Source organism: Scomber japonicus, chromosome 17 (assembly GCF_027409825.1).
Source record: "Scomber japonicus isolate fScoJap1 chromosome 17, fScoJap1.pri, whole genome shotgun sequence".
Classification (NCBI taxonomy): Eukaryota; Metazoa; Chordata; class Actinopteri; order Scombriformes; family Scombridae; genus Scomber; species Scomber japonicus.
The window spans coordinates 23,512,009-23,538,792 of NC_070594.1; the positions used below are offsets into that span (position 1 = coordinate 23,512,009).

The 26,784-nt window shown below is 40.2% G+C and overlaps 1 protein-coding gene across 1 annotated transcript; it reads left to right on the forward strand.

The window, feature by feature from the left end:
- Window positions 1–1,251: 1,251 nt before the first annotated feature.
- gareml (GRB2 associated, regulator of MAPK1-like) lies at window positions 1,252–20,889 on the forward strand. The gene is made up of 7 exons (XM_053337075.1): window positions 1,252–1,509; window positions 5,771–5,911; window positions 11,139–11,269; window positions 11,355–11,520; window positions 12,990–13,840; window positions 18,191–18,360; window positions 19,176–20,889. Exons 1-7 carry the CDS (start codon window positions 1,398–1,400, stop codon window positions 19,771–19,773), a joined length of 2,169 nt encoding a protein of 722 aa, XP_053193050.1. The 5' UTR covers window positions 1,252–1,397; the 3' UTR covers window positions 19,774–20,889.
- Window positions 20,890–26,784: the final 5,895 nt, after the last annotated feature.

Here is a 26,784-nt window from a genome sequence, read left to right on the forward strand (position 1 = left end):
AGTCTGTCCTAAGGCATTTATTATATTCTGACTCTAGGAAAGTGGGGAAACAGTTAAATTACCCTGACTACTGTATCTCTGAACTATTTTTTTAACCAAACCACACACATTTATACTATCTTACATTATCTCCTTTTGAAAATTTGTTTTGGAGCCCCTCTAGGGGAGCCTGTCGTCATGAGGTGATTAATGGGAGAGGAATGAAGAAAAAAACTGATACTGTCAAATTATTTGGTTTCTTCTGCCAAAATATCTGTCTGTCTCTCTGAATGGGGCTCAGTAGTTTGACTGTCCAGTAGGTGAAACCATCTTTCTCTCTTCATTTGGTTGTGTTTCTCAATCTATTTTCTCAGCCGAACTGCAAAGACTGCACCACAGATCTCTGCTTTGACTGGTTCTGATCTAGTGGTGTGAGCTTTGCCTTGGATTCAACAAGTCTGACCTGGATTCCGGTCTCTGTCTCCCACCTGAGGTACATCACAGCACCGTAGCTTCTATCATTTCAATCAGAGAATGTTATTCCCCAAGGATTTACTATCCAGCCGGCTGGGCATCAGTCTGCTGTGAAAGGTGATTTGACAAAGGCCTACATACTTCTCAAACAGTTTAATTGCTTCCTCCCTGAGGCCTTCAGAGAGCGATTTATCACAAGTATCTTGGGTCAGATATCTGCTTTCAGCATCTTGGAATGCTTTCCTGACATACTGATACACAAATCTGCTTTCAGTTTTTGGACTTTTTCTCTAATTTTTTGCTAGAATATTGGATCATTTGAACATTTTAAAGGGGAGTTTGGGGGAGGGGGTGTCACTATTTGGTGGAGCTCTTAACAACTCATAGACATCTGAAATGTGACCCTGACTACACACTGCTTTTTGTAAGATGTCAAAAGACAAAAAGATTGGAAACCACTATTTTAAAAGCTTGTTATATCATCCATTGTGTCAAATCTTCATCTGAAAAGTAACTAAAGGTGTCAAATAAATTAAGTGGAGTAGAAAGTACAATATTTCCCTCCCTTGTAGTGGTGTGGAGGTATAAAGAAGCATCACATGGAAATACTACAGTAAAGTATATTAAAATTATACTTAAGTCACAGTTACTCAGTACTTGAGTAAATTTAGGCTATAGTTACTTTCCACCAGAGAGAGAGAGTGAGAGAGAAAAGAGAGAGAGCGCGCTCCCTCCCACCGCTCGTGCGCACTGACTGTGACTGCGCTCACTCTTCATTCCCACATTCAAACATGGCGAAACTCTTTGCCATTATACCACCACCACCATCACCTTCCTCTTCATCGTTATCATCACCACCATCATCATCATTGTCATCATCACCATCATCATCATCATCATCATTATCAGCAGCATTATCTCCGGTACAGTGATGACCCGGGAGGATGGAGAAGTTGTCGGCGAGCCTGTCGGAGATCACTTGGAGCCCGTTGGCGCTGCCGTTGGACGCGGTGGTCAGCAAGTTCCGTCTGCCCACGCTGGTCCGCCTGGCCCACGGTAAGTGACACACCACCGGAGGAGAATAAAACAACCGATTGTGGGCTTTTTGCTCCTTTTGACCACGGTTACCTAACTCTGACGCGCCTTCATTGCCTCACAGCGCCTCCAGAGTCAAAATAACTGGGATGATATTGATGAGAAATGATGATTAATCAGGTCCCCTCAAGAAAAACTATTAAAAAGATAAATAAACCTATGGATGACAGTGTGTTTCTGAGGGTTTATGTGGGAATAACGACACAGGAATGTGGAACAAGTGGAGCAATTTACTGAGGAGTCAGTGGAGTATTTTAACTGTCAGGCTGCCAGAAATCAATCAAGCTTCCGGTCGACACCTTCAAAAACAAATAGTTACTGTTGTTGAATTTTGTTAATAAGGAAAAAAACTATTCAAGGTGGAAATGTTTAATTTTTATTGGCTCAGAGGGTAACCACTCCTAAACTTAAGAAAACAGTTTCTCTAAGTAAAACAGAAACCACCCAATAATGTACAATGACACAACCTGATGGGGACAAATAAATAGTTTAAAGACAAAATATAGTTAGTGCTAAGTGTTAAAAGATAAATTAGTGCTGAGCTGTTGTTATCCATCTTCACATGTTAATGGTTCCTTGTGGCTGTTAAAATGGAGCTCTCACAAATCCTGGAAGGATAAGTTCACCATTTTTCAAATCTGTCATCAGGTGTCCCGATTTTCCTTGCTGTAATCATTCCTCCTGTTCATACTATTAAAAGATCTCCTTCAAATTTGCTTTCAATGTAAATGATGGAGGCCAAAATCCACAGTATCCACACACAGTCATTTTAAAGTAGATGTGAAGCCTCAGCAGTGTGAGTTAGTCATATCAAGTGGAAATCTGACACATTTACAGTCTTTTTAGCATTAAATTCCATCTTTCCCTCTGTGTTTCTTGGACAGTGTTTCCCTGTTGAGTTGTGGTGGAAGTATAGTAAAAAAAAGGGACTTTGGCACTAAAAAGACTGTAATGTTGAAAGATATCTACTTCTCATTCTAAAGCTTATTCTTAGTCTCAAATAAACTTTCCATTGCTTTTTGGCACAGGAGGACTGTGGATTGTGTCCTCCATCACTTACATTGTAATTACATTATGGAGGAATCTTCTAATGGTCAGTTTGAACTTTGAACAGAAGAAATTATTACAGCAAGAAAAACAGGTTTCAATATTAATTTGGGTACCTGACTGTTGTTTTAAGACAGACTTTAAAAGATTGTGAACCTGTCCTTTAATGTAAGTACACTGCTTATATAGTACAGTTTTATGTACTATTGTGGTCAGTCCATGATGTTTTATATCAAATATTTTATATATCTGTCCTTCGATATAAAACATCACTATGCTGAAAAGATGAGCAAGTCTTTCTGGTGTTTATGAAACTGTATTTTGCTTTGAAGTGTTAATGAATCCCTTCTTTGCTCCATGTGAATCTAAGGATCTAAATATCAATTTATCTAAGGATATATCTTAGATTTGCTTTGATTTAAAATGACATCACACTGCATATACCGCAGCAATCAGAAACACTTTTACAGGATATCAAATGAGTGTAATTGTGTTAAGTACTGGATTCCATCACATATTCATTACAATACTTGTACCTTTTGATATTATTCACCAGCTCATTTTAACATATAAATGAGTTGTGGTAGTTCCCATCATAAGAAAATCATGCTTTTATTCGTGGTGTGATGCATTAGTCACTATTGATCTAATTTGACAAAACATTAGACAAGTCCAATCACTCTAAGTATCAGGTTGTACATTACTGTAGCATCTTTAAAATGACAGTTGATTGATACAAGAGATGCCAGCTGCTCGTTTGTCGCTTTTACTCTGAAAGCAGTACTTCCGTTAGTATTTGGGTCAATTGTGGCTACCTTGACGCACCGGTTTACACTCGAACATCGACTTTTCCTAGTTAACACCAATCGACTGTCTTGCATAAGAGAGTGAAACATGTAGCCCAACATTCTTGCTCATTTTTCCATTCATTCGTTTTATGTTTTGCCGCCAAAGTGAGTCTCCTCTCCTCCAGGTCTGGGGTCTTCACTTTGGGAACGGGCGATGGGTGTCATGGCCAAAGTTGTTCCAGTCCAGATCTGCCCGGAAAGCCACAAAGTGTCTGTTGTGCTGCTGAAGTGCTGCTCAATTCTATTCATATGTAAATGCTGTAATCTGTCGGTGAATGTGCTGAATACTAAAAACAGAGCAGCGACGACGAGGAGAGAAAAAAAAATCTCCCAAAGTTTGCATGATGGACAAAAGCGCGCACCCAACCCGTGCCATCATGATGCGCCCCAAAAATTACGCACATTACTTATTGCGGCGGACGTGTGCGTTATAGAAGAGAGCGCACACGTAGGTGTTTATTAACTGCACTGGAGTTACCCTACAGATGCCTGCTTGTTTGCACAGTCTGCCAACACAGATGGTGGTTAGTTATTTACAACGGGCCGTGATGTGAGCACTTACAGTTTTTCTTCATTTCATATTAACGACAAACAACAACAGCTTAATCTTTATGGGAGAATGTTGGTTCAGCTGTACAATATGTGTGTAGGCTATGTGTGGGAGTTGGGGGTGGGGCTGTCATTTTTTGTGATGGGGGCCCTTTCTTTTCACAATAACCACTAGAAACGTTGTCAGTGTGGTCATAGTGCAAAGTAGGTATAAATCACACAAAACAATTCCCCCAAGAGGGTTTTTTGTTGTTTTAAGACCACTTCAGCCAATCTACTTACTGCATGCACTATTTTTTGTACTCTTAATTGGACATAAAGCTCCAGTGAAGACAGACTAATGCATCTACACTGTTCTCCGTAACAAACACTTACGTTTCTATCTAAGCTTTCAATCAAGCAGACCATTCTTAGGTTGTAGAAAATAAATTGAGTGTTTGTTGAGTTTTTGATTTCTTTTCATTTGACACAAAAATCATGGCCAGATCTACCATGTGGGCAATTTGGGCAAGTGCCAAGGGGTGCTTGAACAGGAAGGGGCCTTCAATGATTGGATTTTTTTGTTGGACTCTACAGAAATACAACACAAGGCTTGACCCGTTCAATTGATGTTGATAATTATGGTCGCTGTCGGAAACCTAGCATGTCCAAAACAAAATGTGGAGTTACATGGCTTCCACCTGACAGCAGTGTTATCCAATCAGAATAAAATAAAGGTTGTCTAGGGGACATGCGCTTCAGTGCACTGGGGCCCCTGGGGGTACTAATGCAGCCCTACTTTTTATATCTGAATCTTTTTGACCCGTCTTATGAGATAGGAACTAATCATGACCTTATTTACAGAGAATGATTTATACTGTACTGTATATTGTGAGAAGTGGCATGTTTTTCTATGCTTCTGACAACAGTCAATAAGAGTAATAGCAGAAGTCTTGGCAGCAGAAAACATAACTAAGATAGAAACTTAAAACACTATGACTGAGTGGGAAAATGTATTTTGTGATTCAGGTGAACTGAAGCTTTAACACACAGTAAAAACTTTATCACGCACTGCTGAACAGACTTATCTAAGACACAGCAACACAAGTACGGTGTGAATCCTAACTGTCTAAACTCTCAAAAAGAAGGAAGCACGGTCCGTATATTTTGAATAAAGGCCTTTTATATTTCTGATTACACTCCCTCATCATCTGTCCTGTGTGTCCTGCATTCAGCCATCCTTCAACGTGATTGTCAGACTAAAAGGTTTGAGAGAAACAGCGATCCATCAGCAACCCGGCCAAAAAGACGACCATCCATGTGATCGGTGTGTGAGTCTGTGAGTGTGAGAGGGGGCTGTGTGTGTGTGTGTGTGTGTGTGTGTGTGTGATTGAATTGTACCACTGTGCTATCAGCAGAAATCAATGCTGTTGTGCTGATGGCTCTACTGAAAGCTGTGTGTGTGTGTGTGTTTGTGTGTGTATGGGGGCTGTGTAATAGTGGGTTGCCAGCTACATAGCGGGGTCCTGATGAATAGGTTAGGGTTGGTGAACCGTCACTGATGGTGGTAATTATGGACACTGAATCCTGAATGCTTGTGTGTGTGTTTGGTGGGGTGTTTATGTGTTTTCTATTGCTAAACTACTTTGTGTGACCATAGAAGTAAAAACCTGTTGTTTCATCAGCCTTGAGGCAGGTATACTATTTGTTGCTAATCCATTTGTGTGCTGTCTGTGCTGTGTGTGTGTGTGTGTGTGTGCGTGTGTGTGTGTGTGTGTGTGTGTGTGTGTGTGCTCCAGGTGAATGCGTGGAGGGTCTGTCGGAGGAGGATGTGGTGCTGTTACACTCCTGTCGTCAATGGACCACAGTGACGGCGCACAGCTTAGAGGAGGGACACTACGTCATTGGACCCAAGATAGACATCCCTCTGCAGTACCAGGGTGAGTATGCACACACACACACACACACACACACACACACACACACACACACACACACACACACACACAGCACACAGAAACTGCTTTCTACAGTAGTATGGACAAATATTCCTTAATTTTACATCCTCCACCTAAAAATATCAATTTTCTTTCTGGGAATTTTTTTTTTTCTTGAGGTCAAATTTTTCCAGTCATTTTATTTTTAGTTTGGAATTCCTGTCTCTTCAGGGATTCAGGGATTAGCAAACCAGGCTGCTAACAAGCACATATAATAGCTACTCTAGCGTCAAACTGTTACTGTACAAAGTAATGTTATCCCATGTGTTGATATTTCCTTCACAAATCTGCACACTTTTAAGTATAGTTTTCTTTCTTTTTGTTAAATTGTTCAGTAAAATGTGTTAACTTGACAACAGGAACACAAAGCTGCAAGCAACAACTGTACAAAGCAGTACAATACAGTCCCAATAGAAGTGGTGTTTGGTGATTCAGTATGTGATGTAAGTGAGACGTGGGTGGATATGAATATGTGTGTGTGTGTCTGTCGTGTCTAATATATTTTAAATAATTTAGTGATTGATGGCACCAGGCAGAGGCATAGCGAACTAAGAATTTCATTGATAACTTGTTTATTTCTGCATGTGACAATGAAGCCTTTGAATTCTTTGAATCCTTTAATCCCAGTGGAGTTTCCCCATTGGGATGAAACTCTAACAAACAGCAGTCCCCTGGTGGGCCACTCTCTGAAAACACATACTGTGTAGCCAAAATTCCCATTTAAGTGTATTTTAAAGTGTAGTAAAGATCCTAGTGTCTCTAAAGATAGCAATTATTTCATATTGATTTTGTATGTTAATATTTCAGTGTAAACATCAAAATTAGTGAAAAATGTATGCAGTTGAAAGTACAAAAGAGACTCATGTTAAAGTTACAAGTAACTTTTTATTTTGTGTTGATTTTAGCGACCCCTGTGGACAAAAGCGGTAGTGTTTTTCCCAGAATGAAGACTGCATTTCCCATGAGCACCATTGCCTTGTGTCATTAAGATTTTAGCTAGCCAAAGAAATTTTTAATACTATTTTTCTTTTATAGGCAAAGCTATACCAATGAGGTTATGTATGTATTTGTGGCAATGAAAGATTAATAATTGTAATATGATGATAGTGAAGCAAAGTAAACTTTGTTTTAGTACCACTCATATAGCTGAGTTACATTTAAGGCTGCAAATATTGCGAAGCAGCACCGTCCCGCAGGGTTGTGTGGAGGTGCGGTTTGTTTTTTTGTTCTTTAGAACATTTTATTTCTCAGATTCACCTCTTTGTTCTCATTACATTGCCACTTGCTCTCTTTATTCACTCTCTCGCTCGGTCTCTCACTTCGCTTGTGTGCTCTCTCTCTTTTTCTCTCGCCTTTTTTAAAACAAGTCAAAAGGCTGACATCAAATCTAACTTAACTTTTATCTTCATCAAATGAAGACAAATGTCCTTCACCTGTCCTCCCCTCATCCTAGTAACGTCTTTGTGCTGCTCTTTGTAATGTAACTTCTAAATCATTTTGTCTGATTCTGATGGGAATCTGACAATAATGGAATAATTATCAAGAAATAGCCATTCTCCATGCTGATGGTCGCCTTTGTTAATGAAGGTCATATAGAGTCATCATGAGACAGTTTCATAACCAGTTAAAACTTCCTTTTAGTAACTTAAATCTCCTTGTAAGCCTGTTTATAGCTTTTAAATAGCCGGAACAAGCTGAATACATGAAGTTCTGTCAGAAAGTGTGTATTACGAACAGTCTTAAAGAAATACACTTCTTTGCTTTGTTGGTGAGAGGTAGATGGCAAGATTGATACAGCTAATGTTGGCTTCTTTAGTTAAATGTACAACCTTTAGTTGCTTTATTGGGGTTATGTGTTGGACTATTTCACAGCTTTTATCAGTTTCTGCCTGGAGTCTTGGATGGTTGCCTGGTAACTGGTCCTGGCTAGCAAAAAGTCTGGCACATAGCACCCCTGTAAAACGGTGAATTGCTGTTTTTAGTCAGATAAAACGTGTTAATTAGTGAGCTTTAGAAGTGCTGGTTTGCACATTTCGTTACCCTTTAACAGACAGATCCTAGCTAGCTGTTTCCCTGTTTCCAGTCTTTATGCTAAGCTAAGATCACTAGCTGCAGGCTCCAGCTACATATTTAGTGTACAGACATGAGAATCATATCGATTTTCTCTTCATTCTAGACAAGAAAGTGAAAACAAATACTGGACTATTACTTTAAAGCTACTTAAGGGTGAAACAAACAGGGAAAACTTTATGGAGTAATTGAAACAACTCTAATCAAATAAATGCTAAATGTGTGTAAAGTGTGAATTAGTTGAAAAACTCATGTTAAAATTCAATGAAATTGTTATTTTACAGTATGTAAAGGGTCACATTTTAAGATAATGAATATTGGTACATGAATTCAGACTCTAATGTATAGACATGTACATAAACCCATACACACACTCATTTAACCCACCTTCACCTTTCGACCAGCTACTGTAGATATGACCTTCTCTGACTCCTGCCCATTGACTGGTCGTCTTCCTCTTCTGAATGAATTCAGTCAGTATGACCTCACCAGAGCTTATCCCCGCCATCCCATTGTTCCAACCGTCCAACCAGTCACATTATTCGCTGTGTAACTGGATCTTAATGCCTCCTCTCTGTTGCTTCCTCTACTGATGGAGCGCTGATGTCACCTCATACTAGCGCCGCCACTCAGACTCCTTTTCGGAAGAATGAAAGAACATTTGGGTCAGAGGGGGGGTACATTGAGATCATTGTCATTTTAGACATTTCAGCATCAGAAGCATATGGCTGCCAGTATTTAAGCAGTTGGCCATATGACGTAAACAGCTCAAAGTCAGACAATGATAACAAATACACTATGCACAGTGCTGCTAGTGGTCAAAACATCCACATTGTACCTGTAAGACCTTTTATCACCATAAGGTCCAGGGACTATATAATGTCTTTGAACAGGATTGTTTATCTCCTCCAACCTCACCTCAAGAAATTTAAAGATAAAACAGATTAGGACATAATCTCAGACAATATTATTTTAACCCTGTCACAGCACTCAGAGTTATCAGGGTGATATTTGCCCATTTGTTTTAACACAAAGAAAATGTTTGATAGTCTTTTTCATTCCAGGCATGCTGTAATGGAAAGATCTTAAGATACCAAAGTAAATGTATTGGTTTCTCCATTTTTATTTTTATTTTTTACATGTTACATTTCTTTCACTTGCTGTCACTTGTTTCTTCTTTAGAACAAGAACCAGAGTTTTAAAAAAGGTCATTGTATTTGTTACTAGCTGATTGGTAAGATTCATAGCTGGGACCTTTTTAGGAGTCTAGCTGTTCTGAGTAAAAGCCTTATAAGGTTTGCGAAAAAGTACCTTCAGTTTGGGATTTGTTATTTGGCAAAAATGATGGGATAAGTCTGAATTGTTGTGTGTATTTCTGCTGCTGGACCATGTTGCACTACATCAATCTGACGTCCCTGTAAACCATGTGAACCATTTCTAAAGTGCATTCCGGTAGAGACGAAAATAACAGCAAGCAAAGCTGGTTTAAATTTATGGCTACTTTTAGAACTACCTTTGGGCTTCTTTCAAGTATGACAGGTGAGCTGTTGTTGAATCAGAGGCTATCATCGCCGATGATGAGCTAATGTCTGTGTGATGACTTCATACAGGAAGTCTAAATAAGCTTAGGAGGAGAGCAATATAGGTTTCCCCCTGGGGATGGACAACAGGATGCTCCCTCCTCTCTCGCACTCTCTCTCTCTCTCTCCCTCTCTCCCCTGCTCCTCTGTATAGTAAGAGGGAAGGATGACTGAAGTGTAGAGGACAGAAAAGCTGAATGATCCCTTGTCATGAATGGGTTTCAGGGAAGCAAAGTGGTGCCACAGCCACCCTTGTAATGTAGGACCAAAGCTTTGTGTGTAAGAAATGCTACATGAGTGGAGATTTAGTCTTTTTGTCTATTATTTAGGAAGAATATTTTAATAGTAAATTGTAAATTTAGTGTCAAATCTCTGCTCTGTTGGTAACATTTGAAGTCTTGTTTCTAGCTGAATAATCCTGTTACTCTTAAGGGTTTCCAGGATGGAGCTGGAGTTTTGTTTGCCATAGTGGTAAAACCCTGTTTCATTTCAACCCCCCTGTTCAGCCTGTCACTTTTTTTTCTGTTTTTCTTTTCGGGAAGGGGGTGGTGGGTTGTGTTGAAAAGTAGCACTTGCTGGTATTGTTCGGTGGGTGGAAGCTTTTTATCCTGGGGGCTATGTTTGAATTGGAAGGTGGGGGGTTGGAGGAGAAAGGAGGGTTAGAGAGAGAGAAGGAGGGAGGGAGGGAGGGTGGGGGGTGCTGGTGAGGAGGAGGCTGGTGGAGTTTGGTATTCTGCTCTGCCTCCCAGACAAAAAAAACTTTCTCATCTCTTTTCCTCATGCACACACACACACAAACATTTTGACTCAGTGCAAAAAAGGAGGATCCTTTGAAGGTTACAGTCGTTCAATTTGACCGTAATGACTCATCTGCAACCTGAGTGACTCCTTAATGAAACTAAAGAGGAAATTGAGCACTATTAGAAAGCTATTGAAATGATTCTTTATGACACAACAGTTACTGGACTGCATCACTGCCTGGTTTCTATATCCGGAGTGCATGAGTGTGAAAGATTTACAGACGGAAGAGGGGATGAGCAAAGGAAAAGAAAAAGAGTGAAAGGGGGAGAGAGTTGTGTGTGTGTGTGAGTGTCTCCATGGTGATGTGTCTCTGCTCTGCGTGAGAATGGGGGTCCTTTATTGGTTGCCATGCCAACCCCGTCGGCTGTTGATTGGCCGAGAGCTGGTGCCAGGTCATAGGTCACGGAGGTGTCTTTGTATACTTCTCGTCCAAACAGTGTCTACTGCGGATGTGTGTTTGAAGTAAGACTGTAGGTGGTCAAAGAAAGGCTGTAAAGAACAAAAACAACTTTTCTCTTCTCCTTTCCCTTTCTTCCTCTTCATCTAATCTTCTCATCCTACTCCTCCTCTCCTCCCTCTTTCCTCCATGCTCCCTTCACCTCATTTTTCTTCTTGCACCGTATTCACTGTCCACCTCCTTCAAACCTCCTACTTAATTGTCTTCCAACCTTCCCTTTCCTCCCTTGTTCTTTTTTGTCTTGTTTATATCCTCTCTGCAGGAAAGTTCAAGCTGTTGGATGAAGACCGGGACATTAGGGATCCCGTCCAGTATTTCTCCAGCGTGGAGGAAGTTGCCGGAGTCTTCCCTGATCGGGTCTTTGTCATGGAAACGATCACTTTCAGCGTCAAGGTTCGCCCCCTCTGTCACTTCTGCATAGATGCACACTTGACGCCTTTCCGATTTCAATTCAAACCCATGCATGTGTACGCTGCAGGTGGTTTCAGGGGAGTTCAGCGAGGACAGTGAGCCCTACAGCTTCACTCTGCAGGCTGGAGATGAGCTGTCACTCATGGGGAAGGCGGAGCTTCTGTGTGCCACGCCCTCTAAGGAAAAGACGGGACTGAGTGCGCTGTTGAGACGCTTGGGGAAGACTCCCCGAAGTAAGTAAAGCAGCAGTTGCACCAAAATGGCCACAAGCAACAGGACAGGAAATAACACGGGTAGGGCTGTAAACATTAGGAGCTAGTATTGCTAGTGCTAATAACAACAGTCTACAATGTTATATGTACATTATCTCGCAATAGCAGTATCTGTTACAAAAGTAATCTCAAGGCACTTTTCACATAGAGCAGGTTTAGAATGTACTCCTTAATTTAAAGAGACCCGACATTCCCCCATGAGCAGCATTGGCAAAAGCGGCGGAAAAACCTGTCACTCATGGGGAGGCAGAACTGGGTACTAGGTGGGTGGCCATCTCCCTTGCTTGGTTGGGTTATAAACTAACAATATTTCCTAAAGAGAGGCCAATCACCCCCTTTCTCAAATTGTAGTCTGATTAAACTCTGTTCAATGTTAATGAGGTGGGTCAATTCATGACTGGAAGTGAATGTGTCCTGTTTCATATACACATGAAATTTGGTCTGACTGTGCCAAACTCAGTCTGTTGAACTCTTTGATTACCAGTATTTGCAAACAGTCCTGTTTCGGTTTCGGTTACAGAGAACCGAAGTCAAACATGATTTTTGGAGTTCCGTTCAAGAAGTAAGAAATCATACTTCAAAATCACATTAACATTTATATTAATGCATTAAAATTAACGCATTTTGCGCAGGTTCCACACAGAGATGTTTAAGTTTTTGAGAGGAGTTTGCTTTGTGTGTGTGCATTCCACATAATTGCAATGTCCCCAGTTTGACTCCGGCAAGGGACCTTTGTTACATGTCATTCCCCTCTCTCCCTCTCTCTCTCCCTCTCTCTCTGTTTCCTGTCAGCCTCTATGCCAGCTTCTTTCAAATAAAGGCAAAAATGCCCAAAAACATCATTTAAAAAAAAAAGAATAAAGGAAACTCAATATGGTTGTTTAAGTAATATTTCTATTTATACAGCAGCATTTAACAAACACCATTTCCCACAAATCCAAGATTGTGGCAGATTAAACGTCATCAGATTGACAAACTGAGTCTAGCTGAGTGTCACACTTAAGGAATGCAGCATTCTTTTTTTAAAACAGCAGAGAAATTTGAGAAGAAGTTGAGAAAGATGATACAGAAGAGAAGAAAAGGAAACTGTAGTTTTTTGAGTGCCAACAAGTTATTGGTGGTTTAACTTTCTCCTTTTTAAAATCAGGAAGGGTTTAACTTCTTTGCTCCCTTACAGTATATTAGTGTATGGATATCAAACCCAAGGAACACATGAGAGACTACACAGAGGGAGAGAACCTTTAAGCCCATCTTTGATGATAGGACTTTGATGTTAGGAAATGTGACATCACTAGCAATACTGCATGGAATGATAACTTAAAGATAACTTCAGGATCCCAACTCTGGAAAAGTCTCAAAATGTTTAAACCTGGGGTCAGTTCTGGTTCTCTTTGACCTTCTCGCTAATGCACCTTTCTCTGCCCCCTCAGGTAAAACTCCCTGCCTGGTCTGTATGAACCATCGCACCAATCAGAGCGTCAGCCTGCCCTTTGCCTGCCGTGGACGCTTTTGCACGCGCTCCCCTTTGGAGCAAGGCATGCTGGGAGGAGAGCATACGGTGCGCAGCATCATCGAGAGGGTTCGCCTCCCCGTCAATGTGTCTGTTCCGTCACGGCCGCCGCGAAACCCCTACGACCGCCACGCGGTGAGAGAGGGCCACCGCTACAAGCTGCTCAACATCGTAAGCAAGACGGTGGTGCTCTGCATGGTGCTCCGCCGACAGGAAGTCTCCCCCTCCCACTTCCTCCTGCTGCGTTGCATGCCCCGCTTCAACGTGGCCGAAGCCTCTGTCCACACGGCGGCGCTGGAGAGCCTGCTGCTACGGCACGCGTTCGACCCCGACGCCTACTCTCGTGCAGTTCGGGAAACCCGGCCCGAGCTGGAGTGTATGACGGAGGAGTGTATGAGCCCGCGGCGCTCTCGCATGTGTGTCTCGGGTCAGGACTCTTTGGCGCCGGCGCTGCAGAGGCTGTCCATGTGCGGGTACGGGGGCGGGGTTTCAGACAACCTATCACAGCGCTGCAGGGACTCTCTCGGAGACCGAATGGGGGAGGGGCCAGGTGAGGAGAGGGAGTATATGACCCCTGAGTGGACTGAGGCTGAAATGAGGACCAGTGAGGAGATCCCGTATGAGGAACTTTGGACCAATCAGAACGCAGAGGGTTTAGGAAAGGAGCCAAACCTCATCTCCTTTCATTCGTCCTCCTCACTGGATGGTTCTCTTGGTACCGTGGTGACAAGAGTGTCTACCCCGCCACCTGTACCTCCAAAATCTGATGCTGTGAGTTTCTCTTCTCTCTTTCTGTCTTTCTTTTCATCTCTCGTCTCTCATCCTTCTATTCTGTTCAAGGCAGCATCCGGTTGTTAAAACTGAGGAGACCAGGCTTGAATTATTCATACATTACAGCTTTTAAACCTCATTGACCACACACACACACACACACACACACACACACACACACACACACACACACACACACACACTTACTGGAAAGGCATACACAGCACATGAATACATACACCAAGGATGCAGGTACATGTGTGCTGCATGCTTTCAGATTAGAGTCAGTTATCCCTATAGTAAGGGAAAGTGATGCTGTTAGAGGCTTTGAGCTTAAGAATAATCACATTATTATTGATTTCAAAGTAAAAGACAGAGACAAGGCACAAAAAAAAACTGATGAATATGACTATAAATTGTTATGAAAATGTGAATCCAGGGGTTATGACAGCTGTGTATCAGCACTGAAACATGGTGGGCAGATCTCTCTGTCTTCGGTCTTTGGTCTACTGATAGTCATATTGGGGCTATCAACATATTGGAGTTATTGTATAAAGTATTTACGTCAACATTCAAGTCATAATTCCTCCTGGTATACTTTGAATTTTAATCTTTAATCTTAATCTTAATAATAAAAATACCAAGTGCCTGACACCAAAAGAAATATGAATGCCTCACATTGTTCAGTGTAATTAAACTCTGTAATCATACAAACATCTTAATGAACACTCATGAGGTGTTAACTCAGAAATCTTTCCCATTCACTCCATATGAAGTGAACACAGCAGCAGGTACAGCGACTATAACGGCTACTGCCATCTCATCACATATTTGTCCAGGTGACAATCATTCCATGCCTGTTATAGGGAGGTAATAGGTATTGGTATTTGATACCTTTAAGGTAAATCAATATCAAGTAGTATCCAAACATCTCCAAATGATACCTGCAATTAGGGCTGGGCGATATGGACAAAATCAAGTATCACGATATATTTGACCAAATACCTCGATATCAATATTGCAACGATAATGTAGAGATGACTCGTGATGCTTTCACAAAATGTTTACACAATGAAATGTTTGATAAATAATCATCGGTAATGTGGCTATAATGACAAAGTGGGTAAAAGGTTAATAACAGAACAGCTAGAACAGTCTGGTAAGTTCAGAAAATTACATATTTTTACAGTAATGCAACATTTAAAAGCAGGAAAAGACAACACTGATGATGATATTACGATATCCTAAATCTACAACGATATTTGGTCTCATATCACGATATCGATATAATATAGCCCAGCCCTACCTGCAATCGATCCTTTTTTTCACCAGAGCTAGAAAACATGACTATTTCTATTTGAAGACTTTCAAAATGCATTTGTGTGAAAATCAAATCATTTAGATGTGGAGGAGAGGTGGCATTTTATGAAATTTGCTTCTATTCACATGATGGGTATCAAATGAAGTACTCAATTGGTATCTGTATCACTTTAAGAGTACTTGGATTGTTACTGGTATCGTAATCTTTGTTTGTCGTACGTGACAGGAAACCAGAGCTCTTTACGAGGGTTGGTCAGACCAAACAATTTGATGATTTACCACAAGCTTAAGTTATTGTAACGGGCAATGGTCAGTAATTCCTGATATTTGCTCAGACAATAATTCATCCAATTAGTTGAGAAAAAAAATACTTAGTCACAACACATATTAATCTGTGTCAAACCACTCTTTTTCAATAGCTGTAAGGGGATTATAACAAAACTCCTCCTCAAAACGCCTCTGTCCCTCAGAGCTTCTCTGACTCATATTTATTTTAATTTAGGGAGTGTATACTGTAGTTTTCATATCCAGGTTTCTTTCTCAAAAACCTGAAGGTTTTCTTTGGAAGAGGGTGGGACGTTGGCTTTGAGGTCAGGCATTTAGACCAGTTTACACGCAATCTAGAATAATTAAATTAATAGTACTAATCACTTTAAAATAGCTTCTACATTTTAATTAGCTAGAGTAATGCCAGTCATTCCCTTTATGACTGGAAATGAACAAGAAGTGCAATAGCCTTTTTTTCCCAGGATAAAGCTACCAAGGTTTATCAAGTTGTCATGTACAAGATAAGGTTAATGTACATTTCTTGCTAACAGAAGCAAAATAACATTGTTTATATGGAAAATAAGTGGAATACTCCTTTAATACGGCTCCACTGTAATATTGCAGTGGAGGAACTAAGTACATTTACTCAAGAACTGTACACATTTAAAGGTACTTGTACTCCATTTCATGCAACTTAATACTCATATTCCACTGCACTTCAATGGGAAATATGATACTTTTTACACCCACTAGATTGAATTGACAGCTACGATAAGATATTGCATACACTACACTACATATGATAAGCTTATAACATACAATGCAATGTAATGTTCATATAACTGCAAGGATTAGTTACTGTAGTTAATTGATTAATTCCCAGCTATGTAAATAATTGCCAACTGTTTTAATAATGAGTAATTTTTTGAGAAAAGAAATTCCAGATTCTGTGATTCCAACTTCTCAAATATATATTTTCTGTCTTTTCTTTAATCCTCTGTGATAGTGAACTGAATATGCTGTGTCTGTGGCAAAAACTAGAAGTTTGAGCACCTCTACTTGATTTTTTTTTTTTTTTTTACCATTTTCTGACATTTTATGAAACAAATAATTAATCAATATGATTGTTCCAAATCTCTTTGGCTTGTGCCCCCTTACAAAAAGCAGTGTCTTGGGGTCTTTCATTATGTTTCAGATGTCTGTAAGCTGTCATCAGTCCACTTACTGTAAAAGTGATTTCCCCTTTAAACTTTTCAGATGGTTTTATTTAAATATCTGTTCAAGGCTCAACAAGTGAAAATCCTAAATATCTATTTCACAAAAAGCAAAGAGGACATGTTCTAAAAATATAAATGTGAATATGTGTGTATCATAATTTATTTATTTTATTCTTTCTTCTCCCATCATCTCTCTCACGACCCCTCAAGTTTATCTCATGATGTTTTGGAGAGGCCCCACCCTTAGGTTGGGAACCACTGGACTAAACTATCTAACTGTATATAAAGTAACACTGATGCTTCACTATTAATAATCTAATGATGTCATATATAATAATATATCACTACTTTTACTGTAATACTACATACTACATCACTCATAATACTGCAGTATTTTTACTGTAATACTGCATACTACATCACTCATAATACTGCAGTACTTTTACTGTAATACTGCATACTACATCACTCATAATACTGCAGTACTTTTACTGTAATACTACATACTACATCACTCATAATACTGCAGTACTTTTACTGTAATACTGCATACTACATCACTCATAATACTGCAGCAATTTTACTGTAATACTGCATACTACATCACTCATAATACTGCAGTATTTTTACTGTAATACTGTATACTACATCACTCATAATACTGCAGTACGTTTACTGTAATACTTTAACTACATCAAGCTCATAATACTTATGTAATTTTACTTACATAGGATTTTGAAAAAAGGACTTATTTATATTTGTTTATTGTAAGATTGTTGAGACTAGTCCTTTCACTTTACTGTTTCCTTTGTTGAATTCACTTCTTGTGAAACCTCATTCTTAATCTATTCTTGCATTGTTTTCTCTTAAGGGAAAACCATGACTCTTATATCTAATGTTCTATTAGGATGACTAATGCTTGGATTTATCAGAACATTTCCAGAAAATGACGTGTTGAGCTGAAAAAAAAACAAAACAAAACAGCTTCCGATAGTCCCTGAAACATTGACATTTAGGAGTTGCTCCTGAACATCAGTGTTTATATGTTGGTGTACATGGAGTCTGTGTTTGTAAGGGTGAAATTATCAGTCTTGTTTTGTTTAATACATTTTTTTTCAAAGTGATGGCAGCTACCAGCGGTATACAGAGAGACTGTGTGGGTGTTGATGTCTGCAGTGCAGCTGGATTATAGCCTGTCACACACACTGTTCTTCACTCCCTGATATTTAGCCTGCCAAGTCAGCTTGTGTGTGTGTGTGTGTGTGTGTGTATGTGTGGGAGTTTGTTTGAGGTGTAAAGGTCACCAAGTGTGACATTTACCAACCAGTACATAGAGACAAACACACACACACACACACACACACACACACACACACACACACACACACACACACACACACACACACACACACACACACACACACACACACACACACACACACAAATATTCACATAAAACCCTTTGAGAAGTTTTAGGAGTTAACTTTTTTTTTGCTGTTGTGGTTGTCATTTATGTGTGTGTGTGTGTGTGTGTCTGTGTGTGTAGGTGAGAGAGGAATGTCGCTACTTGATCGCCCCTCCGGTACCCCCTCGTTGCTCTAAAGGAGGCTCCATCTCCAGTCCAGTTCCCAGCCCTCCTGTTCCACCTCGCTTCCCCAAATCGTCCACCTCCCCCAGACCTAACCTCTCCTTCTACTCCTCCGGACTGCAGGACAGGTACAGTATGAGCAGTAGTAGCAGCATTACTGAGGGACCATTGAAGAAGGGGTTTCATGTTTTTGCACCCCAAATGGAGCTTCCAGTGCTTTCTAATCTGATATTTGAAAGGCTGCCACTAACTCAATGCAGAATAACTAGAAAAAGCAATACCCATAGAATGATGGGACAGGTTGATTAGCTGTATAAATGATCTACATACACCTGTTTTCCTATCGACAGACCTCATTTGCTTTTGTTTTGATCAGATTATAAAGACATAAAGACATAAAGAAGCATAATGTAATGTAAACCTTACTATGAAACCTGAAAGCAGAAAGCACTGATTTGGTGCTTTGCAGGTCAAAAGATGACGAGTATACTAGATTGGAGGAGATTCATTGTCATCTTCATTTAGTAGCTGTACAGGAGCTTCCTGTTATACAAGTGTCTTCTTCAGTGGATGGAATTTAGATGTTTCCGTATCTTCTAAGCAGTTTAACACTTTAGCTATTAAGCCACAATGGAAATGAAGTCCTTAATGATCCTCTCCCTTTCAAATTCAATTATAGTCATTTAGATGCTGTTAAACTATTTATAACTTTGATATTTATCAATCTTTCACTTTACAACCAATTTAAGCAACTGAAGCTGAAAGGACTGTAAAATCTATTTAGCATGTGATGCCCTCCATCCATAAATGGTTTCAGGGAATTGATCTTTTTAACTGTAGTGCTCCCCAGTATGAGGTGTTTCATTTACATTTTTTATGTTTAGATAAGTTGAGTTGTGCTTGATGCTGGACTCTTATGTCACTTTGTCCTGCTGTGTTCCAGCTGTTCGCCCTCTCCAGATGCTTCTCTCTACTGTTACCCGTGCTCCTGGGCTGACTGCCCCGCCCCAAACCCTGCCAGTCCCGAGCCAGTCTCCACCCTCCCTGCAGACAACGCAGCCAATCCTCAGCCAGCACAGGCCACCTGGGCAGAGCCGTGGGTGGACTCCTTCACCTCCGGGCCTCGACTGAGGCCGCCGCCCCCGCAGAGTCGCTTCGCTCCTTTCGGAGCTTTGAACCCTTTCAACCGCCAGTCGCCTTGCCCCTCCCCTGAGCCCGCTGCCAATCCTGTAACAGATTCCTCCAGAGGTGCAGAGGGGGGTGGGACATCCACAGGGGTGACTGAAGGGTTGGCACCACCTACTGACCCCACCTGGCGGCCTCCTGCTGACCTGTCTGCGCTGTCATTGGAGGAAGTGTCGGCCTGTCTGCGGTTCATCGGCCTATCAGAGGCGGCGGTGTCGGTGTTCCAGAGGGAGCGGATCGACGGCAGCCTCCTGGTGCAGCTGACTGAGGACATCCTGTCACATGACTTCCATCTGAGCCGACTCCATGTCACCAAGATCACACAGTTCATACAGGGATGGAGGCCCAAGATCTAACACACACACACACACACACACACACACACACACACACACATATATATATATATATACACACACACACACACACACACACACACACACACACACACACACACACACACACACACACACACACACACACACACACAGTCCTGATAATGTGCCTGTTGGCTGCTGAGCCATCCTGAATGTGCCTTTCACTGTGACCAACCGGCTGCTGAGCCCCCAATGACTGAAGCAGAGACTCTGCTGCAGGAAACCACGCCTCCCTGTGGCCAAACTACGGAACTGACACTTGACTGGTTCCCACGCCAGGAATCTCTGACTGACTGACTGACTGAATATTTCCTGTCTGAATCACAGACTGGGACTAGTTTACTAACAAATGGCTACAAGGTGACCTGTTTAAATGTCAACCAGAACACATCTCATGCTATAAGACAGCAGAAAGGTTCCTAGCACAACTCAGATTTACGCAGCCTCTGTGCTGTGGTGCTTTAATTGCAAAAAAGTCCAGTTTAAACTATGAAATGAGAGGTTAACTTGCCTTCATTGGAATAAAAAATATTTTGACTATATAAAAAAATCAGCTCAACAGCTTTAGACAGGCATGTATCAACATCAATCACATCTTGCATTATTTTCACCACAGTAAGGGTTTAGGTGAGTTTTTGTAATATAAGGGACATAAAGGAATTCACAGCCTTCACAGTAGGAGATATTACTGCATAAATGTACCACTGAGCCTGTCCTTGACCTGCTGAGCGTTTGTGGCCTGTGATTGATATGAACAACAAAGTCAGAAATATTAAAAGTAAGAAAAGAACACTACACAAAGTCAGAAATCTCAGCATACAATGAAGTTATTCCTCAGTTCATGATCCATTGAACCATCACTGCATTTACAGCTTTTTGTATCAAGGCCACTTTGTATTTTTTGAGACAGTGCCACTTTTTTTTTTTTTTTTTTATTAACATCCCCTTAATTGTAACACAAGATGTCGTTCAGCCTGTAGTCAGATCCACAGATGTTGCTGCCTCAGAAATAGGAGATCTTAAAAAAATGTACCTCAGATCACTTGTTTGAGATGCTTGATTTTAGCCATTCGTAATAATAAATGAAATCATGCTTACTTGTTTGTTCACATGGAAATCTGTTTTTTTTTTTTTTTTTGATGATTTGTCCAGATGAAACAAACAGCACATGAAAAAAAGTCAGAAAGTGTTAGGATAGGTCTATTCTAAACTTTTGGAGGGTGTAACTGATGTGTTAACCACTCTTATCTGTTCATGTACTATTGATCTGCATTTCTCTAGAGATGAAACTATTATATAATAATTATACCATTATATTGACAGTTAATCGACAGAAAATGAATTGGAAAGAAGTCTGATAATAAATGTGTATGTAAATTTGAAACAAAAAAGCCAGAAATTCAGTTTTCTTAGTCATCCATGATACTAAATTTAATATCTTTGGGTTTACAGCTGTGCAAAGGTTGTCATTTTGGCCTCTGGGGAATTGTGATGACCATAGTTCATAAACCAAATGATTAATTGAGAAGCAAATAAACTCATGAACATTATCTTTGTTGCAGTCCTACAGTCCTACAAATGAGCTACAGTATATACATATGGTAAGATAAGATATACTGTAGTGTCCCTGTGGGGAAATGTGCCTTGGGAGCCTTCAAGTGTTGAATGCAAATTAATATGTAAAATACAAGTTGCACACAATATAGGTACATAATCTCCATATGTATACATGACAACAAACAAACACACAATACACTATAATACCTCTAGAACATAGAGTATACAATAATAAAGAAATGCCCATAAATTAGTTATCATGTATACATTTTTAAATACCTACAAATCCATAGACTGGAATAAGCACAGAATGAGTGTTTGGTCATCATGCTACAGATTTGCTCTGTTCTAGCTGTATGTATACAGTGAAAACACTAATCTCTCTAAAATTGTGATCAAATCTAAAGACTGAGTGCAGAATGGTGGACTGAAATATGTCTCCAGCTATCCAAATTAAATGAATACCACCCTATGAATTCTACATATAATAATTAGGTACAAACCATACCTTCATATGGTGGTGATGGTGTTATGTTACTATTACATTACATTATTTTTACTATTACAAAAAGTTACACAAGAGTGGTTAATTCAATAAGCAGGGGAGTCAAAGTTAGCCAGAAATTGTGAAAATACAGTTTATGTTGGGAATGTTAAAGTAAACTCCAAACTTGGTAAATTTCCAAACTTTGATAAAAAGCAGCTAGATGGAAAGCTGATGTTGATAATGCTGATACAGCATTTCAGAGAGTTCACAACCCTTCTCAACATTTACTGCTTCTGTAAGCTGTGACCATGTAACTGCAAGGCCAGTGTAAGAAGAGTGATGAAGACATAAATCTTAATGATCTCTGAAAATTAACTTGTGTTTTCTCTGGTGGTTGTGTGGAGCTGGAGCTGTGACCACATGCAGGCAGGAGGTTGAGAAGCTTTATTGCAGGTTTATTGTAGGTCAGATACAGGACTGCAGTTATAATATTCAAAGAAAATGCAAAAATTATCCTGGTTCGGTATATATCATGCGTAGTGTGAACTTTCCTTTACATAGTGTAAACTTCCTCACAATGCCTTTTAATGGTGACAAGATACTCAGGCTGCATTAAAACAAGATTTAAGGGTTACATTTTGATTGAAAATGTCTGAAACATGGTTCAGAATGTGTGTGTGTGTGTGTGTGTGTGCTTGTGTGTGTTGTGCTCAAGCAAAGAGGGAAGCCATGTCCAAACACAGCTCCAATGTCTCCCTCTACTGTCAGTATTCACTCATAGAGACAGAACTGATAAGACTAGCTGGCACTAGATGCTAGAGTCTGATGAGCTGCAACAGACAAACATGATTTTTTCTCCACTCTTGTCTTGATAACCTGATTTTCTTACAGTAGCATATAGTAGATTATCAAGCAATAATCTGGGTTATTTGCCCAATAGTTTATTGGGATAATCCACGATTGGCATTCACCCCACTGCTACCTGTCCAATAGGCTCATATGGAGTTCATGTGTGCTGCAAGTGAATTCAGCTACATAGGTCACAAGGTGAATGCCTCACACAGTAACAAGTACCCAGACTACTAGAGCTAGTTTAACAGTTTTCAAGCAAAAAACACTCTCAAACATAATGATATGTTATGAAACTGAAACTTGGGTTTTGGATTGTTGGTCGTACAAAACAAGACATTTTTCACAGTTTTTTGACATTTTATTGATAAAACATTCTACAATTGAAAAATAATTGTCAGTTACAGGCCAACATTACCTCTACTAATGATACATCATTGTCAACTTCATCCATCAGTGTTGCACAGCCGATAGGAAAACTGAAGCTTGTTAAAGTGCTAAGCTTCTTAGGCCCAACATGTGCCTGCATCCGCCTGCCTGAGAGTGAGTGTAAGTGTAATAATGTGATGGATGACTGCATGGAACATGTACTGTCTGCAATTTACACACTTAGAGCAAAATGCCCCTAAAAACTGTAAAATTCCATTTGAATTGAGATAACAGGAGCTTTTAAATGCCCTCATAAAATAAACACTTGATAGGTTTTTCAAAGCATGTCCAGAGTTTGCTCTGTTGTCAAAGAGTGACTCAGAAATGACAGACAGCTAGCACAACCCCCACCCCTTCCTCCCGATTGAGAGTTGTGAGGTTGTGAGGGCGCCCCGACAGCTACCAACGTTAAAACAACCCTGTCACACTTCCAGCTGAGTCACAATCAGTGAAACTTCAGCCAGCGGTGGAGCGGTGGTCTTCAATCATGTCGTACGGGAAAAAAAGCAAGCCACTGATGTTGACATGACAGGAGAGGAGAGGAGAGGAGGGGAGGATGTTGAACTGTGACGATGTTACGTAACGTTGTCAAATGTTAATACAGGCGAGGCCTAATGTGATGTTATTTCAATCTATAAGATATGTTATTCTCTAGTGTTAACCCACATGCTATTTTAAACCAGTGTCACACATAATATGCCAAAAAACAGCAATGTTGATCTGTGATATTGGATATGTAATGTTGCATTTATTGTTTATATTGTTTTGAAAATAAAATATACATTAAGTGTGAGCCTTTTTATCTGTTTAATGCTCTTACTTTTTAAGTTCAGCTGCCTTCTGCTTCTTTAAATAAGAATCATTGAATACTGGTCTGTCATGCAACATAGAACATTTCCCATCATATGAAAAAATCTGTCTTGAAATGATCCAAAATGCAGCTGAAACATATTTCATGAGAGCAAAAAAAAATCCTCATAAAACAAAGTGTCTTACCCTGCTGTGCACAGTTCAACATTTTCAGCACCATTACACTTAAAATTGTGTTTTTGGAAGCACATGTGTGAGTATGTCTGACCTTCACTGGATATTTTCTGGTAGCAGAGACATCCTTCATGGGCAGATACCAGGTGTTAGTGAGGAAGGATTACCTGAGGAAAGAGAGAAAAGGTAAAAACAACGCAACATCCATTTCATTACAAGGACATGAATGCCAAGAAATTCTGTAAAGGTGGAGCACGGTGCTACATAATTTGGGCCTAAAGGATTCTGTCTGAACATAAAGTGAAGCAGAGGTAGAGTGTAGTCTCTGATCTTATTCCAAAGAATCTACAAATCTTAAAACAAGCATACATTAACTTTTCTCCTCAGAGAACTATCCGGGTAAAAAAAAAAAAGGTAGAACAAATCAAGCATTTTGGATTGTATTTTTGGTACAGTCACTCTAACAGAAACTCTTTTTAGAAGCAAATTCGAGAGCATGCCATTAAACTCACTGCCTCCACCTCCTTGATAACTCAGTGCTTCGATCACCAGGTCAGCAGACTGGAAACCAGATTAGTCCAGCTGGGCAGAGAGGTTGGACAGTGTGGCATCATGCTCAAATGACAAGAAGTGTGTAGGCCTGTTCTTCTCCTCTGCTGATGCTCTCCACTGTGGAGGCTTTTAGTATGGTGTTCAGGCCTTCATCAATTGATACCTGAGCTACAGTTATATTGGAATTCCAAAATTCATTGTTGACATTGAGGCAATACAGTAAGCTTTTGAGGAAATCTACCGCTATTACTTCTTACTACTCCTATCTCTAGGGTCCCAAATCCATCACTTAATAAATCTTCTTAATAAAGTTTAATCCTCTCCTGCCCTTGTTTAGAGAAGCAAATCACAGAAGATCACAGCAGAAAAACAATACTATATTTCTTAGGGAGCGCAGCAATCTACAAATGTCACACGTAGAACATACCCAGAGGGTCCACAAGCTGGTGCGCTACACCCTTCTTCTTAGCTTTATCAGCCCTGATGTTCCTGCCTGTCAGCATCATGTCAAATGCTCCGGGGAGACCCCACCTACACACAAACAGATGCACACACACACATAGGACAAGGGGATTGCAGATATGGTGAGCTAATGTGCCCCTGAGTGAGACACTTGACCTTAAAATACTCTTGTGTAACTCAGTAGCCACTAGCACAACACTGCAGCGGTGCTTTCAAGCCATCGGTAATTACTGATTAATATGAGTGTGTGTATTTATACCATTTTAGGCAGTCTCTGAGTGCCGCCCGCTCCAGGCAGAAGTCCCGGCATGACCTCTGCTGTTCCCACTATTGTTTTTCAGGCTTTTGGTGGCGACTCAGCACTGGCAGGATATCGCAGATTACTGAGAAGTCATAAAATGAATCACATTTCTTCACACAGTCCATGTAAACATTTTTCACACCCATCACATCCTTGGGAGCCATTGATGACCACCACAATGGGAACGGGAGAGGTTTCAATCTTCTGTCCTCACTGAGAGAGATGTTTGAAAGGTTTACTTATTTCCTCTGACATACAGCTCATAGATTTTCAGATTTCCTCCAATTCTTCTTCCATCCAGCTTGGTTGATTCATCTGTTATGACATTTCTCTTTCATTTTCTTTTAAGAGTTTATTTCACTTCATTTCTCAGAAAGAGCGTGTGCTTCTCTCTAGCTTCATCCTGGATCCACCATTGGAGACGGTGCAAGTGCAAAAGACACGTATATTTTCACTGTATTATTATTATATGTGCATTACATATATATATATATATAGCCAATTATTATAAATGTTTTGTGTTTGTTATGTACATAAGGGTAGGTGTTATAGGCAAGGGCTTCAGACACCTTTATGGTCAGAAACGGCTTTATTCATTTATTTATTTGTTATTGTTCAGTTTTTTTCCTTTTTGGTCTGTCATTATTTCTAAGGGAGATGAAGAAAAGAAGGACATTATTATTCACTTAATTGTGTGTTAAATGTGTTATTGAGTTTGATGACTGAAAACTAAACTAAACTGATCTTAAAGGACTGTAGTGTTGTGTGAGTTGTGTGTCTTTTCTTGCTGTTAAAAAAGAATGAACCTTTTCACTCTAGTTTAAATCATATACAAATGCAGGGGTGACCACACACTCAGGTATTACAATTTTGTGTTAATATCCTAATAAACCTACTTGACATCCTCTCCTGTGATAAAGCAGCTGGGCTTGCTGGAGATAGAGGACACCACTTTTCACAGCACGAATCTCTCCCATCACCTCCGTCAGCTCAGACTGCATCAGCACCGACAGCATGTTCATCTCCTGTATGTACGCATACACATGTGCTGTGATTCATCATGTCGCATCTGTCACCTGTGAGAGAGTGAGACAGGTAGTCAAGACTGTCACAAATATAGTCTTACTCTGACACGTATGCACTGCTTCATACTCTCGTCCATAAACACACACACACACACACACACTGTTGGATCACTGAGTCGTACAACTGCCACATCATCCTCAAGCTCGTAGCTGATGTGTGGTCGAGCTTGATGGAGGAAACAGTACAACAGATGATAGACTGTCAGGCACAAGGCTACAAGTATTGTATTATTCAAATGTCTGCCAGTTTAACACCTGTCCCTGAAGAGCGTAGCACAAATTTA